The 16534-nt window shown below is 41.8% G+C and overlaps 2 protein-coding genes across 3 annotated transcripts in view; one reads left to right on the forward strand and one right to left on the reverse strand.

Annotated features, from left to right (window-relative positions):
- Nucleotides 1-3814: 3814 nt before the first annotated feature.
- SPCS3 (signal peptidase complex subunit 3) lies at nt 3815-15604 on the reverse strand. Its single transcript, XM_060291473.1, has 5 exons — nt 15319-15604; nt 13832-13907; nt 11796-11870; nt 8565-8680; nt 3815-7615 (listed from the first exon to the last, which is right to left on the reverse strand). The coding sequence occupies exons 1-5, from the start codon at nt 15459-15461 to the stop codon at nt 7483-7485; spliced, it is 543 nt and encodes a 180-aa protein (XP_060147456.1). The 5' UTR covers nt 15462-15604; the 3' UTR covers nt 3815-7482.
- Nucleotides 15178-16534, forward strand: part of ASB5 (ankyrin repeat and SOCS box containing 5) — an 83590-nt gene continuing 82233 nt past the window's right edge. The window contains exon 1 of one of the 2 annotated variants that reach the window (XM_060291470.2): nt 15178-15393. The gene's annotated coding sequence lies outside the window, so the exon portion shown is untranslated. Of the gene's footprint in view, nt 15394-15791; nt 15932-16534 lie in introns of those variants that run through there. The other variant, XM_060291471.2, reaches the window with a different exon arrangement.

The following is a 16534-nucleotide window of genomic DNA, read 5'->3' on the forward strand; positions in this document are numbered from 1 at the left end:
CTATCTGACACCCTGAAGTCCATTCTCTCATCTTCAGGTATCAGCCTTATCCCCCTTCCCCGATTCTTCTTCTCCATAGTACTTATTATGACACAAAATGCATCTTACTTCATGTGTTTCCTAGAGACTCTCCCCACTAGACGGTGAGCTCCATGAGAGCGGACATTGTTCTTTCTGCTTTGATCGCTGCTCCGTCTCTAGCGACTAGAGCAGTGCCTGTGGCCAACAGGAGCACAGTAAATGTCTGCTGAGTGATGAATGACTCCCAGGAATGTTACGGCTGCTGCTGATGTTTATAAATCACCTAGCATATAACAGGTAAACTGTAGCTGTTATTATGAAATTGTTATATTGTAGACTCAATTTCTTGATTCCTATTACAATTTGAACTTTTTTTAAACAAGGAGTCTTGAAATTGATTAACTAGGTCATGACCATCTTTTTGTTTTCTTTTAATGACATGGAAGGGTAAGTGAGCATATGCCTATAGCCCAAAGTATTATTTTGTGAAACTTCACTTGCAATTTTATGTGTGTGGCAGGAGTGTGTCATAAAAGCACAGGTACCGATATAGACCCACTGCCTTTCATAGGTTGCCCTGGAGACCTTTTCTCACGGAATGTGCCTTCCTGGAAGGGGACTGACCAACAGGAGGCCTTGGATTTGGAAGATCGGTCCTTCTGGCCTCCTGGAGTCATCCCAGCCAGATAATACAGCTCACATTTTATCCTGGAAGCCCTTCAGCATCACCAGATTTAGCACTTGATGCAGCTCCAAGACTATGTCACAGAAACAGACAGGTAAGATCACCTGTTGGATAAAACCATCTGTTTTTCCAGAAATTATGTGGATGACTTTACGTTTTCCCTTGGAGTCCGAGCATGTCTCTGGTTGAGGGGTCCTACCAGGGTCGGCCGCTGCACTGCAGCCAGCTGCGCTGAGCCTGGACACGGTTCCGCAGATGCAGTGCGGTTCCCGGCCCACTGCACCGTCAGGAGGAGAATCTTGGCTGCGTGATTCAACGTGACGTGTGCCGTGTGCCCCCCACACCCCTCCCCCGCCTCCCACCCACTTTAGTGTGTTTATTCTGTCATGAGTAATCACTGCGATTACAATATTTTACCTCCTGACTCTATAACCGGAAAAATTTTAAAGGCAGGGCTGAGGACTCCCGGCTTTACTCTAAAAACAAAACAAAAACAAACTTCCCAAGAACACTTAAAGTGTTTGAGATGCTGTCTGTATGACCACATCACTCCACCCCCGGGTGTAAGCAAGCGCGGTGTCTGGCCGTTACAGATGCTGCATAATGCACACAGATCAGTGAAGTAAAACTGCTGAAATCTGAGTAAGGTCTACGGATTGTGCCAGTTCCCAGGCTCTGATACGGACCTATAGTTATGTAAGATGTCACCACAAGGGGGCGCTGAGATTAAGGGTACAGAGGACTTGTCTGTGCTATTTTGAAACTTCCAGTGAACCGTAATAATTTTTTGAAGGATTAATAAAGGCCTTTAAACAATATATTTAGCCTCCTTCCTAACCAACACCCTTTGCAAAACTGGAATGACTGTTAGGTTACTTACCAGAAATGTATTTCTAATTAGCAGGGATGGGCAGGCAAAGGACAACTTTTAGAACCTGTGAGCAGTCTACATAATGAGAGGAGTAGCTCATTACCAGAAGGGTGATCAGGGATTGTAAAGTAGACAAATGACTAATGGAGAGAAATAAGAATATACAATGCACTGATTTCAAATAAAAATAAATACTTCGAACTTGGTAGAAAAGATGCTGAGTAAATACATGTTTGATTTCTTGATTGCTACAGTATAATCAAGTGTAAAGAGCTGGCGGTCAGTGAACTGTCAGTCTTTAAGTTGAAAGTGACAAATAATGGAAGATAGACCTGATTCAGGTTCCGCATCTCTTTGGGGGTGCTTCCTCTCCTGATGAGAGGAGACATGTTACCCTGACCTCTGTAACCTCCTGGATACCGACGCACGGTGATGCTGTTCCACTAGAGGACTCTGCAGTTTTCTTAGCTCTCCCCAAACCAATGACAGTGCGGAATCCTTCCTGCGCCCTGTGCGCCCAGAAGGAAGCAGTGGTCAAGAAGCCCCCGACCTTGGACTTTCTGAGAGCAGAACCTTGCCCACCAAGCCCGCATGTTCTGAGAAGTAACAGCATCCACCCCACCTCCGCAGGACTCTCTTATCTCTCTGTCTCTAAGAAACCCAAGCCTCCTTCCTCTTCTGAGAAACCCTTCTGCAGAAATGGACGTTCTCCCCATTGCAAGGGCCAGAATAAATCCACCTCCCCTTCGTCGTCGGTGCGTTTTGTCTCACACACCAACTTCCAGTCAGCTTTATTCCTTGTTTTTTCCCTGGCCTTTCTTATTCCAGATGGTTAAAATGAGGGTAAAGTTTTCTATACTTTTCACAATCATTAATCAACTAATCTTCATGATGAAGCTAAGTGACTTTTTCCATTCTTAGGTGAAAAACATTGGCGCAAGACTCAGTGTTTTGCATCAAATGAAATAACTACCTAAGTTGTCCTACCATTATAGGTAAAAGAAAAAAACCCTGCATCTTTGCTAAGAGACTTTAAAGTCTGTGAACTGTTCGGCCCTGTTCCCTCAACTCCCCTACATGCCCTACATTTCGCAGAAGTAATAAAAACCTGCCATGTGCCAGGAATCCCAGGAGGTCCTGTTCCCACATGTATTTACTTCTCCCAGCACTTCTGGAAGAAAGTTATGATCACCCCGTGTTTCTGGCGAAACAGCACAGCCTGTACGGAAGGGCATTCAGCTCCGGTGCAGACGCCAGGGTCTGAATATGGGTTTTACCACTAACTACCTTTCAACACCCAGGTCCCTATTCCCAAGCACACTCACCAGATGTACCAGTGGGATATGCATCAACCACACATATTCCAACAAGGAAATACCTCTCTGCCCCTCTCCAGTGGGAAGGAAAGGCCTGGCTGAAAGCTACTTGAGGTCAGCTAGACTGAGGCTCACCTACGGACAGGGCCACTTTCCTTCTACAGGGATAACGCACTCATCAGGCAACAGGCTACAGGAGCCAGAATCCTCGCTTTAACACATCAAGCCGAGAGAAAATGTCTAAGGACTGAAGTTCTGACACAGCATTGCCCAGGTTCAGAGAGAACAAAACCAAAACCCAGCTCACCTCTTGTGTCGTCCCAGATAAAATACACTGAGGTTCAATATAACTAAGTTGCCCTCTAAATTCATGTTCTTTTGAGGGAGTATTTCTATCGTTTCAGTTGTCTGAGTTCACTGGGAAACATTCTTTTGAGAAACAGAAAGAAAAAGCAGGGTTCCCACAACTCAGTGGGCTCACAGGGTCGTCCCAGGGGTCAGGAGTGCGAGGGCAGCGACCCAAAACCGCCGACACGCCCGGGAGGCTGGGAGGCCGGGCCCGCCACACTTTCAAATGGAGCCAGCTGTCTGTTCTGACCCGGTTCTTCATGAGCTGCACAGGCATCTTGAGAGTTTTTAAACTCAGGTCTGTGTGGTGACTTTCTAGTGTTACTTTATCCATCTTCTCAACCAGTCACTACCCCTTGGCTCTCACCAGAAGCCTGGCACTGGGAGAACCCAGGTCTTGGCAACCAGAGCGGCACTAGCCCGGCCCAGGTTGTCCCAAGGCGTGAAAAGAAGGAAGAAGAATCAGATCTAACGTCACCAGGAGCTCAAGAATGACAAAGGCGGCCCTTACAGAGAGCATTCACTGCGGGGCAGTCCCCACCGTCTGGCCACATTACAGAGACAATGACTTCGTTCACCATCAGCATTTATTGGGCACCTGTTATGTGCAAAGCACTCTGCTAGGCGCTGGGCAAGATACAAAGATAAACCCACAAGACTGCCCTCGGAGAGCTTACAGTCTAGTATAGGAGTGCAGTCTCTGGAGAAGATCTTTTAGGTGTGATTGACCTCCCCTGACCCACCCCACCAAAAAAAAAAAGAGGGGTGGGGGGGAGAAAACCACCTCAAGGTTACTAGACTTGGTTTCAGCCATTTTCTCTGAGTGCAGCAGCTTCACATAAAAGCAAGCATCAATCGGAAAGCCTTGTAAAATGCATACTTTTACTCATAAACAAAATTCACTTTCATTAGAAAAATGCTGAATATTTATTGCAATTAAGAAAATCCTCAAACATATCTTCAGTATTTTCATGGATTTTTTCTTATGAATCTGTATTTGTAGTTTCCCAAATTGCATCAAAACATGCAACCACTTTTTGAAACAAATCTCTTTAAACCACTGGCAGTCACATAAAAGGTACACAGACTGCCTGCTAAAAGCAAGGGAAGCATCTGAAATGGACACGTTTACTACCAAAATTCACAGCTTATGGTTTTTTCCCCCCCATAAACTCATTTCAGGTCAAGTCAAAGCATTATAAAATAACACCTCCGTTAACCTATACCCCCAAAGACCCAAAGCTTTAGCTCATTAAGCTTTAGATAGAACAGTGAACAAACGTTCCTTGCGGCCTTCAAGCCTATCTCTTAGTTGCCAGACCCACCAAAGAGCTGTAAAATACTTCCAAAATCAGAAGCTCAAAATAACCCCCTTTTCCTATTACACCATAAGGAATTTCTGAAGTTTTCTGTTATCTTCCTTTCAGCATAAAGGAACCAAATGTAATCAACTGGGGGAATAGAATCACTGATACAGCTGCTTGTCTAGGTTAAACTGCTAGAGAAAAGGAGCATGTAAGCACAACATCTTAAAATTAACTCATTTCTAAACATAATTACTTTAGATGAGTGTCTTGCACTTATTCTCTTCCTAGGATCATCCCTGGGCTCCGATGTTTCTAATTAAAAGTGTAAAGCCGGGGGCTTCCCTGGTGGCGCAGTGGTTGAGAGTCCGCCTGACGATGCAGGGGACACGGGTTCGTGCCCCGGTCCGGGAAGATCCCACGTGCTGCGGAGCGGCTGGGCCCGTGAGCCATGGCCACTGAGCCTGCGCGTCCGGAGCCTGTGCTCCACAACGGAAGAGGCCACAGCAGTGAGAGGCCCGCGTACCGCAAAAACAAAAACAAAAAAAGTGTGAAGCCTTGGGTCTTTATGGAGACTTTCTAAGACTTCTTGAAAACACTGACGCTGAGGTTGATGATATGGTTATCAACTGAATACAGGTCCATCTTCTTCGTGCAGAATTACAGTGAACTTACAAATCTGTGCATACCCAAAAGTGAGTTCCTGAGAGGGAGGTTTCTTATTCCCGTGTTGGCGCATTCTTGTCCTGAGCAGCTTCCCTTAGCTAGTGAGTAAAAGCAAACGCATCCATTGTGCTAGGGGGCCTTTCTACTCCCCTTTCTCACTGAACTCCAAAAAGTGGGTGGGCTTGGACTGAACAGGAACTGGAGTAAATTTCCACATTCATCTCTAGCAAACACAGATCCACGCATGCAGAGGCCCATGAACACCTAAACCAGCCCCGGGTCTGGCTAAGGCTGCAGGCTTCTTACGTGTACCCGCCTCAAGGAGAACACACCCAACTTTTAAGCTTTGATGCCGACAGATTTTAAGTTTGTACAAACTATGTAAGAAGTTAAATCTTCTAGGTGTAAAATCTAACAGAAGTAAAGTCAGATCAATATGAATTATGTGTTGACTTGTCTTTCAATCATCTGGCTGCCGTCACATTACTGAGGTGCTTTTCTGTTCAATCTCTCTGCCAAACGGATCCAACAAATTTTACAGACGTGTGTGGTATAAAAGAACTACTATTTAAGCTAACTAGTCCAACTCTGGCATTTTACAGATAAAGAAACGGAGACCCTGAAAAGTTTAATGAAAAAGCTGGGATCCAAACCCAGTCTAGCATTCATGATACTGTACTTCTGACCTTCAACTAACCTTCACAGAACACACACCCTTACAGGTAAGAGCTGTTCCAACCAATGCAATTAAACGGAGATGTATTTCATATGAAATAAGTATAACAAATGTTAAGCCACTAATGTAAGCTACTCTTAGAAGATATTAGCCCTTTTTGGTTACTGCTGATGACGCACCTACGTGTGTGGTCTTGCTCTTAGGGGGACTGATTTGCAGTTGCTTCCCTTGAGGACGCTTATTTGCCCACTGTAGAAAAGAATCATGTTAAATATGATCATATAATCAAGCTCTAAATAATTTTTACATACATTTGGATTCTTATACTTTTAACATGAGTATAATTAACTTCTGCAGAGAATGAGTGAGATATTAACCTCTATATAAATTGTTGGCAACTTGAAAATTAGTCATTTCCACACAGGATAGGAAATCTCTTCTAGGTAATAGAAAGGGCATCCAGGGTAATAAAAAATATAATAAAAATTATATAAGTGAATTTTGACTAGTCTGTAATCGGAGGTATAAAAAAAGGATATGCTTAAAGAATCAGATCTGAGTTCAAGGGTTAACACCCTTCCTTGCTAGCTATGTAATAACCTTGAAGCAATTCCACAAACTTCTGGGTCTGTTTCTTTATCTGCAAAGAGCTAACATTTGCACTACTTACCTCATTAGATTACTGAGGATCACATACAGTAAAATATATGAGCGCCTGTGAATGGAAATGCACACCAACACATATCGATTACTATTACCCCCAATAATTATTCAAATGTGGACCTAGAAAAATAATTAAATAATTACCACTCCGTGGCACTAGGCATGCTCACTAGATAAACCATGCAAACATTTTCAACGTTCAATGGCAATGTTAAAAAAAAAAAAAAAAGAATCACACAAAGATATAATACCAAGGAACTTTTTTAGAGAAAGCACTGAAAGACACACATTTGGTTAAGAGACTTTAAAATGATTTTAGAATGATTTACAGCATATAAAGAGGTATTTAGTCTTTAGTGGAGGAAGTTGCTAGTCACCTGTCAGAAAAACAAGCATTGTGGGCATTCCTAAGACAAACGGAATAAAATTCATCACTTTTCGCTATTTTGTAAACCAGGCTTCTCACCAACAATTGTATTAATTTTTCCAGTATTCAGACATACCCTAAAAGAGGTAATAGAGAATGTCTGCTTCTAAATCACATCCAATGTGAACTTGCATAAATGCAAGGCATAAATAGAGTTCTTATAACTCCACAGGCACCTGAAAGTTGTAACTACCCTTCATGCTCACTTCATATTCCATAAAGAATCATGGAAATACAGGGAATACTTCAAATATAAATATTTCACAAATCCTTCTCATGTGGCTGTCTTATTCTTATAATACTCCACTCTGATGGCCTTTGTTTGTTTTTGTTTGGAAAATTAAGTAGTACATTAACCTTTCCCTTCAAATATGCCTTTTGATGTTCATTCTTACACCAAAAAAAAAAAAGTTAACAACCCAAAACAAATAAAGATGCAAGGGAAGAGATAAACAAGATACAATTCATTAGGTACAAAAATATGCTGTTTCAAATTCAGAATAATTTAATAACTCTTCGTTATTTCATATGTATCTGGAAATGGGACAGATACATGTCCTGATCCTGTCACAAGAGGTAGAATTCCAGCATTTGGTACAACGTTCCAAGATAGGGTTAAAGTGACATTCCTGTTTCCCCTATAAAAAGATATAATAAACAGATGTCAGCAGAAACATTTGTAGTTCAATAAAAACATTTTAATTCAAGCACTGAGGTATCAAATACTTTATTTTTAACCAGCTATTCCTAATTGGAATTCTAATCTACACACAAGTTCTTCTCAAGTCGTTTGAGATCCGAGATGATGCTGGGAAACAGCAGCATTCTCACTGCAGGTCCCCCATAATGACCCTCCTCAAGTCACTTAAGTCACAGTTATTCGAGCCATCAACCAAAACGCTTAAATGAGTAAAACACAGAAAACAGAGAGATTTGAGCTAGAAATCAGGAGACGATGATTTGAAACCTAATTCTATCATTATCCAGATGGGCAAACCTGAATCAATCAAACTCTCTCAGGGCTGGAAACTTTTCATCTGCAAAACCAGGTTTGGTTAAAATAGCTCTCCCCTAAAATCCTTTCCAAAGTTGACCCGCAGAGCTTAAGAGCTAAAACTGACCCAAAAGATCAATCGTTCTAATTCCTTCATTTTGTATAAAAGGAAGCTGAGGTTCAGAGAGATTAAGTGAACCGCAACTAGAAACTTCAGCATCAACTCCTAGACCAACACGCGGCTTCCTCGTTCAGGTTCCCAGGCAGGCTCCTCTGACACCCCCGAAGGAGCCCTTTGACGACAGTCCCACTCCCGGGCCAGCAGCCCAGGCTCCCTGTACCCTTAAGGGCAGAAGCCCCAGGCCCTCCTCGTCTCACCATTACAGTTCCCATAATGCGAGAGAACTGGGCACTTTTTTAGACCTGGGTTTGCACGGTACTATTTCTACCCCATCTTCCAGTTCACATCTGTATAAATACTTTTCTTTCTCAACTTTTCTTTTTAGCTGTTTTTCTTTACAATAAAAACACATCACGTCTTTCTCTCCCCTTCATGTAACATCACACGTAAAAAATGACAAAGAATTGCTCACTTGAGACCATTTCCATCGTCAAAGAAAAAATACTTTGTTTTCATATCTTTCAGCAGCAGCTTTGGATTATCACCTCTCAGAACAATCTTGTCCCACAGAACAACCTGGTTCAGAGCCTACATTAAAATAAAAATTAATTAGATAATTCAACAGATATAGCATCTCTGTCACTTCAGAAGTATGTTAAGCGAAGAGTTTAATTTATATGAATGAATCCAACTTTGAGGGAACTGCTAAAATCTTAAAGCAGACAAAATGGTAACAAGTAGATAGACACAGGAGTGAAACTTCTGGACAAAAGAAAGATACTTCCCTAAAGGAAATCACCCCTTTCGCCAAGGCAACTGTATTATTTAGAGCCCTCAAAGTTTAATGCAAGGTTTTAGACTTACGTGCTCTCCAGAGTGAGGCCCTAGGAGAAACAGAAGGCACTAGAAGCCCTAGAAGGGAAGCATTCTTTTAAATCACTTTTCCCTGTAAAACTTCTGAGACCCTCCAACCCTGTGGACACTACATGGTGCCAGGGAAACAGAGAGAACTAATCCCTGTAGATCACACTGCTAATACAGGTCACTGCTGCTAGATTATCTCACGAAAATTTATATATCTCCAAGGTTTTTAAATTATCAAGGCATCACTAAAGAAATGAAGACTTTTTAGGTTTTTTTTTTTCCTTTAAGGAAACATAGGCACATTATTGTTTTACTGGCAAAATCCTAGAAGTCAGACAATTCTTTTAAGCCACTGCTTTGACATATCATAAGCCAGTTTCGTTTGGAAAATTAGAGTTACGAAATGGAGAAAAAGCACATTTGTAACCACTTCTAAATGCCAAGAAATGTGTTCTTATGAAGCTACCATCCATTAGCTTGTGAGGCCAACTGCTCAGCATTAACTAAAAAGAAATGTGGAGCAGTTAAGTTCTAAAAAGGGGTTCAAATCTTCACCTTAAACCCTCCAACATTAAACAGAAACATCAAGACTGAAGAACACAGAATCAAAGATATGCCAAAGTAAAATGACTTTTTATGTATATTTATTCATTCACCAAAGCAGTGATCTGTCAAATTCCAAACTGTATTAACTTACTGGCCACGCTGGAGTAAATCAGGGTGATGAATCTGCTCAGGTGTCTCCATCACCAAGAAGGTGACGTATTTATTTGGATCATTTGCTGAAACTTGTAGAATACTTGTGCTTACAGCTGTCACTCTTATCTAAAGAGCAGCTTTTTCTGTTTAACGCTTTGTTGATTCTCAAGGGCAGGGATCAAAACTTATTCAACCCAATATTCTTACTGCCCAACAAAGTATCCTCCGTAAGAGATGTGCTCAAAATAAATATACAAAGAATTGAAGTGCTAATGATTCCAGTTAACTAATCAAACCAATCAACAAATAAAGTTGATTCATTTGTCATCCCTTGAAAATGAATATACAGTTCAAATACAATACAGAAGTAGACTCATCTCTTCACTACGAATTACCTCAGGCTATGCTGGTAACAAAACATAAGGGTAACTCAGGTAAAAACAACATAGAAGCATTTTGATTCCACAGATTTCACCTTTCGGAGTTAATGCACATACCAGAATCATTCACCTTACACTTTTAGGACCTAAGAAGATTTCTGTTTTATCAATATGCTATATAAGTATTTTAACCCTTACTCTTATCTTCAACAAAAGCTCTAAATCAGACTGGACTAATAAATTTCAGTCACAAACTAATAGTTTTAATAATGTTATAATAGGTTTTAATCTAACAGTTTAATAGCTTTTAATTATAAAACTTCTAATCAACTCTAATTTAAGATTAAAAAGACTACTTTAAGTGCTCAAACTGATGAGTCCTGTACAACTCAAAACAAAGTAATGTATTTCTCAATATAAATTAATTGTAGATATATGGCTTAATAAAAGACTATCAGAACAGCTCACATCACGTATTAAAAGAGGAAAAATATAAATATTTAGATGGATTTTAAAATAATCTAAGAGACGATTCACAAATTAGTTATCTTTACAGTTTTTGATTACATATCTGGGTAACAGAGTTGTAAGCACAAGTTACAAATTTCACTGATTCAAGTATCTTGCCGTCTATCTCTAATGGTAGCTGTGGAGAGAGTATCTTAGCTTAAAGAAGACTTAGCTGAGGAGTAATTCGACCGCCTCATTTCCTCATAACCCATAGTTCAGCAACATCCTGTTGGAGCTTATCACTGCAAACAGTCTCCAAAGATTTTTGATAATGAATTATTTTGAACCCAAACTACGCATCTTTATTTACAAATTACGTACATGATACACATTACTATTATCGTTAGATATATTATTATTGATAGTGAATGTAAATGTGCATTTCAAATAGGCTTCTTGACTAATGCTAAATTGTTCTCAGCCAACTATTTATTAGATCTCTTTGATTTTTTTTTTTAATCCTTTAACGTGGCTGTCAGCTCGGCCATTTTCCTGTCGCTCACACGTGTCTGGACCGTTAGCATTCTCTTCAATCTCTAATTTCTTTGAAAGAATTTTTTAACCATTTTTCCATTTGTGAGGATTAGTTTATTTAAAACTAGATGATATAATCTACTTAATTGGGTACACATTGCACAACTTTGCAAAATGCTGAAAGTGAACGGACACATGTATGCAGCAGGCTGACCGCTTGCCCTACAGAATTCCCCCTCTTCCTCCAGAGAAGGTGCGTGTTTTAGGAGGCGTGTGACTTAAGGACCCAGTAGAGTATCAGTGTCAGTCCACAGAGTATCAGTAAAATTTCACATCTTTTCCCTCTTACTTTAAATTGAGAAATACATAAATGGACTTTTGGCTTCCGGCGTGGCACACGAGGAGCCTGCAACTTGCCACTGCATCCTAACGCCAAGTAAAACGCTGAACAAACTGAAAATCTGGCAACTCTTCTTAGATCCATAAGAAAAGAAATAGTAGCTCTTAATTGTTTTCCTTATATATCTAGGCATTACCTTGCTTGCACCCCACTCTCGGGAACCACAATGCAGGGGGGCTGTAGAAGCAGACAGAAAAACAAGAAAGACAGAAGCTACCAAAGGAGATGAAGTTTTCTTAGTAGAGTCACCTTTCCATGGGCTTGTGATATTTACTAAATTACTCAGGTCAGATATTTCGAATATATAAAATTTATATTCTTTTCTAAAGAATGAGGTTTTAAATATCTATGAAAATACTTCTATACATATACTTACATTATTTTTTGTTGAATATTCGGCTGATAAATAAAGAAACAACTGCTTAACATTCCAATCAAATATATTTTCTAGATGTATATAAATTAAGGGATATATAAATCATAAAGCAGCATACAACTTTAAAACAGATTTTAGTTATTCTTAAATTAATTATTCATAGCAATACTGATACTAAAATTAAAAAAAAAAAAAGGAGAGGTGGCCCAGAAACATACTGAGCCTCTAATTTAATAAAAATATATAGAAGATGATATACTGTAAAATCCAGCTCATTCCAAAGTCAAAAAATATCAGTGAGATTATCAGTATCCTGCCCTGCTCCTCTAAGCATTACTACCTGAGATACTTCAATTAATACAAACTTAACCGAGAAATACAAAATTTCGTTTTCTGTAAAATCAACCCACTAAGTCTAAAAGAAAGAGGACTTAGTATTTCAAGCACATATGATTCCACTGGAGTTCTGAGTATAACCAATCACCACAATATAACTTAATGTTAAGCAAAAGTGAACTAGGCTCAAGTAATTAAACCAAGTACGGTAAATTGTACATATTATTTTTGGACATATGCCAGTAGAGATCAAAATGTCTCAACCCATGAAGTGCTTTAGTAAGAGTACACAGCTGAATACCAATCTGGTTTCATTAGTTTGCACCCGAGTGAAAAAAACTCACCAGGATTAATTACAAGACTGGTGTGTCACTGAGAAATGAACTGAGTTAATGTTTGGATTTCATTAAGCATCATATGTAAATGGTTAAGTCATTTTATTATATCCGTTTATATACTAACAGCTACATGTTCATGACATTCCACTCTTAGATATGTGTATCCACTAAGAATCACTATTTTGGAATTCAGAAGCCTTAAATATCTCTCTATAAAAACAGGTACAATTTCAAGTTTTAGCAGCCATATTAAGAAAATCTAAACTACAAATGATGAAATTAAATTTCACTATAATTGCCCACATACACAAAGTTCCTACTTTCACACTAGCTCCAAACTCTCTCTCACTAGCTTAGATTTTTTTTTTTTTAAGAGATGAAGACTTAAAAGCAAAAGTTTAACACAGGACTTTTCTGATGGTGTACTCTATTTCCTAAAAAAGTGCCTACAGAACTAATTCCTAGTCTACTTCTAAACCTAGTAATTTATTTCTAAAAAACTCAAGTTAAAAATAATTCCAGTCTAGTAAAGAGACTTGTCAGGTAAACTCCACAGGTAGATAATCTGCTTCCACTGTTCAGATAGTTGCTTTACGCAAGTTCAAACAGTTCAATCTCCATAACCAACTTTAATCCTGGGGTCTTAAAAAGGCAGATGAGATCCCAGAAGTGGCAGGTAACAATGCTGCCAAGATAGTAATCTAAGACCCTAAGAGAAGATTAAACTGGCCCAGTGACCAGAGGTGTCAAAAGGTGGAAGTTCAAAATAAAGAGAAAATATTTAAATCACGTCCATTTTAAATAACTCTTTTAATTGTTACGATTTCTCTGACTCTTATTATAAAAGTACTTATAAGAAGAACGATAATGCTAATATGGTTTACCAATAATCATTTGACAATGACCTTCTGAATCACAGCAGATGCAATTCACTTTTTCAACATATGTTTCTCTCTGCTATCACAAAACATGGACATATTCTTGGGGATTGTACATGAAACGTTACATCTAAGTAGGCTGAGTAGTGGTTACATTCTTCCGTCTTTAATTTAAATGATCTAATTTTATCTTCTTTCCTAAATACAGATTCAAACTCTCTTATAGCTTTAGATCTATTTAATGTTTCTGTGACGAATTTAAAGTGTGTTCACACAATAATAACTCATCAATCTATAAATACAAGTTTTCTCAAGGTTGAACGAGGAGGTATTAACACGACTATACTGATGAAAACATAGGCATAGAAATTTCCAAGGTCTGACTGATTCAATGGATAAACATACTTACTGTCCCCCAAATCACTAAATATGTATATCATTGTAATACTAGAGAAAGAGCGATGAAATATTTGCTAAAAAGGATATCAGCAGTTATATCAAATGTAATGAATCCCAGATCACTTCTTTCTCTAGGTCCAGTGAAGTCTTCTACATTTTTTCTAGAAATAAAGATAATAGTTTCACCATCCTTCATACATAACAGCATACAAAACTCACAAAATTCCTTACATACGTGAAAGACAGGGTCTAGCTGTATCCCACAAAGAAAAAAGTAAAAATCAGAGAAACTGGTAAGTGTGACAATAGAAACATTCTAATCCACTATAGAAGTAGGTCTTCAGCTATTTTCATTTACCTTCAAAGAACCCCTAACAAAACCCAGGGGGAGAAAAAAAGTGCTCATAGAATGTGGAAATACTCGATGTCAAGTGATTTGGTAGACTGGGTAGAAGAAAATTACATTTGACTGCAAGGTGGTATGGAAACCAAGATTAAATGAACAACTACTATTCACTGAGCACGTACTACGTATGCGTCCGGGTCAGGGCCACTATGTGTTTTTGACAATTATCTCAATCCTCACAACAGGCCTACGAGTTGGGTATTACTTCCACTTCAGACAAAAGGAAATGAAGACCCAGGAAGGTAGGAAGCTTGCTCAAGGTTCACAGTAGCTAACAGCCGTTCAGTGTGTACCATGAGCCACCCTCTTCTAAGCCCTCCCAGAGCAGACAGCGCTCGTGATGTCCAGCCTGAGTCTACCGGAATCTAAAAAAGAGTACCTAACAAACATCAATGCAGGGAGGAAAAAAAAAAATAAGTGGGGAATAGCCATTAGATGACTGGCTTGTTGGCGTTTGTGACTTAGAAATAAAACTAAGGTTGAAGACGAGGGAGCTTTCGTTGGAAGATGGCACAGATAAGAAGGATACGAGAACCAGGGGGGAAAAAAGCTACGAATCGAAGAAAGTGCCAGAGAATAAAAATCAGCATAAAAAATGGGCATTAACGAAAGGACAATGTCATTTCAAAATTCTACTTCGGGCATTTTCGCAGATTTATTCAAGCGGCTAGCCCTTCACAAATAAAATTAAAAGCACGCCGCCTGGGAGCGCTGGGAGGCCGACTCCTCCCCGGGCATCCAAACCTCTCTTGCCAACTTCGCAGGCGCCGCGGGTACCTTCGGCGGCGGGACGAGGGGGACGGACCCCGCGGAGGGGCTGTCGGGGGGCGAGTCGGGCCGGGAGCGCCCGGGACCCCGATCCCCGCGCCGGCGGGGGTGCGGCCGGGCTGGCCGCTGGGCTGGTGTGGTGCTCCCTTATTGGCCGGGCGCGGGCGAGGGAAGTGAGGCACAGGAAGGAAGCGGAGGCAGCGACCCGAGCAACGCTCGAAACGAACATTTAAGAGCAAGCCCGGGAAGGTGCGGCGGAGGGTGGGAGTCGAGGGAGAGCCCCCAATGGATCCGCCCGGGGGCGAAGGCCGCTCGGGGAGGCGGGGAGGGGAGGGGGTTCGCGCGGCAGCCCGGCCTCGGCGCCCCCGGCCCCGCCGCCCGACCCCGGCCGTACTCACAGCATGATCCTCGAGACGTGCAGCCGCACCGGGACGCTCCGGTCTTTGAAGGCGGTGGTGATGAAGCAGCCGAAGGTGAGCGCCGCCATCACGCTCAGCGAGAAGGCGAACAGCGAGTTCGCCCGCGACAGCACCGTGTTCATCGCGGCCGACGCCCCGAAACCCGCTCCCCACGCACACCCGGCACCCCGTTCCGGCCGCGGTCCACCTCTCTGCGAGCCGCGCCGCCTGCGCCGAGCGTTCCGGGGTGGGGGGAGTGGGGCGCGCTGCCGCGGCCCCGCCTCCTTTCCGGTCCCCGGACGAGAGCGAGCGCGCGCGCTCCCGCCGCCTGGACACACCCACCAGCGGGCGGGAAGCGCCGAACCGGAGAGCCGGAGCCGCGCGGGGGCCCGCCCCTCCTCGCGCGGCCTGGCGCCGCCACCAATCAGCGACCAGCAAGGGAGGGGCGGGGCTTCGCCGCGGAAGGCCCGCCTCCTGGGCGCTGGCTTCCCGTCGTTCGGCCCGCGGCTCGCCCACCATCCCTTCCCCGCCCTTACGGCAGGTGCTCTGGCGCTGCGGCTTTCTGGGTGCTTAGGTTCCGTCGATTTGCACTTTAAACCGGCAGCGGGGCCAGGTAGTTTGGTTTGTGTCCTGACGTGTCGCGTTTGGAAACAGAGCTTTAGAAAGCGCCGAGTCTTCCCCTTTGTCAAACCTGGTCAAAGTTAGAACTTCGGCTTTTTCGGAGGGCGTGGGAGCCTTTACTTTACTTTCCACGCCCAACCTTAGACCAGTTCCTATTAATGCTTTGCCTTACAGCGGCCGCTAACGCTGTGTTAGCCGATAAGGATGCTGCTACCCAGTTTAAATAGTCCATTTAACAAGGTGTATTGGGGAGCTGAAAGGATGACCTCACTAGGTCCTTAGGATCAAAGGCGGTGGTGGCTGTGGAATCGCTATGTCTCACGAAGTATAATTTAAGTTTTATTTACATAAAATATTTAATATGTATCATATATAAAGAAGATATGTACTATAAAATACATAAACTTACAATTTAACATTAGCAAGCCCTCAATACATAATGGCCCTTAGGGGCCGTAGGGTTCATACAGTGCCAATCCCTGAGCTTAAATATACCGTCTGCCAACACCTTTGTTCCTTTTGCAACGAGGCTTTTTCGTACTTATAAAAATGGGATTCAGAGGGCCCAGTAATCCGCTGAAATTATTTTTTTTTT

This window comes from Globicephala melas, chromosome 21 (assembly GCF_963455315.2).
Source record: "Globicephala melas chromosome 21, mGloMel1.2, whole genome shotgun sequence".
Classification (NCBI taxonomy): Eukaryota; Metazoa; Chordata; class Mammalia; order Artiodactyla; family Delphinidae; genus Globicephala; species Globicephala melas.

Excerpts from the sequence above, each read along its gene's own strand:
- SPCS3 (XM_060291473.1), bottom strand. The coding sequence starts at position 15,461 with ATGAACACGGTGCTGTCGCGGGCGAACTCGCTGTTCGCCTTCTCGCTG. Across the intron at positions 13,908-15,318 it reads CACGTCTCGAGGATCATGCT|AAAAAATGTAGAAGACTTCA; the intron begins GTGAGTACGGCC and ends CTTTATTTCTAG. Across the intron at positions 11,871-13,831 it reads CATTTGATATAACTGCTGAT|CTAGAAAATATATTTGATTG; the intron begins ATCCTTTTTAGC and ends ATTTATATACAT.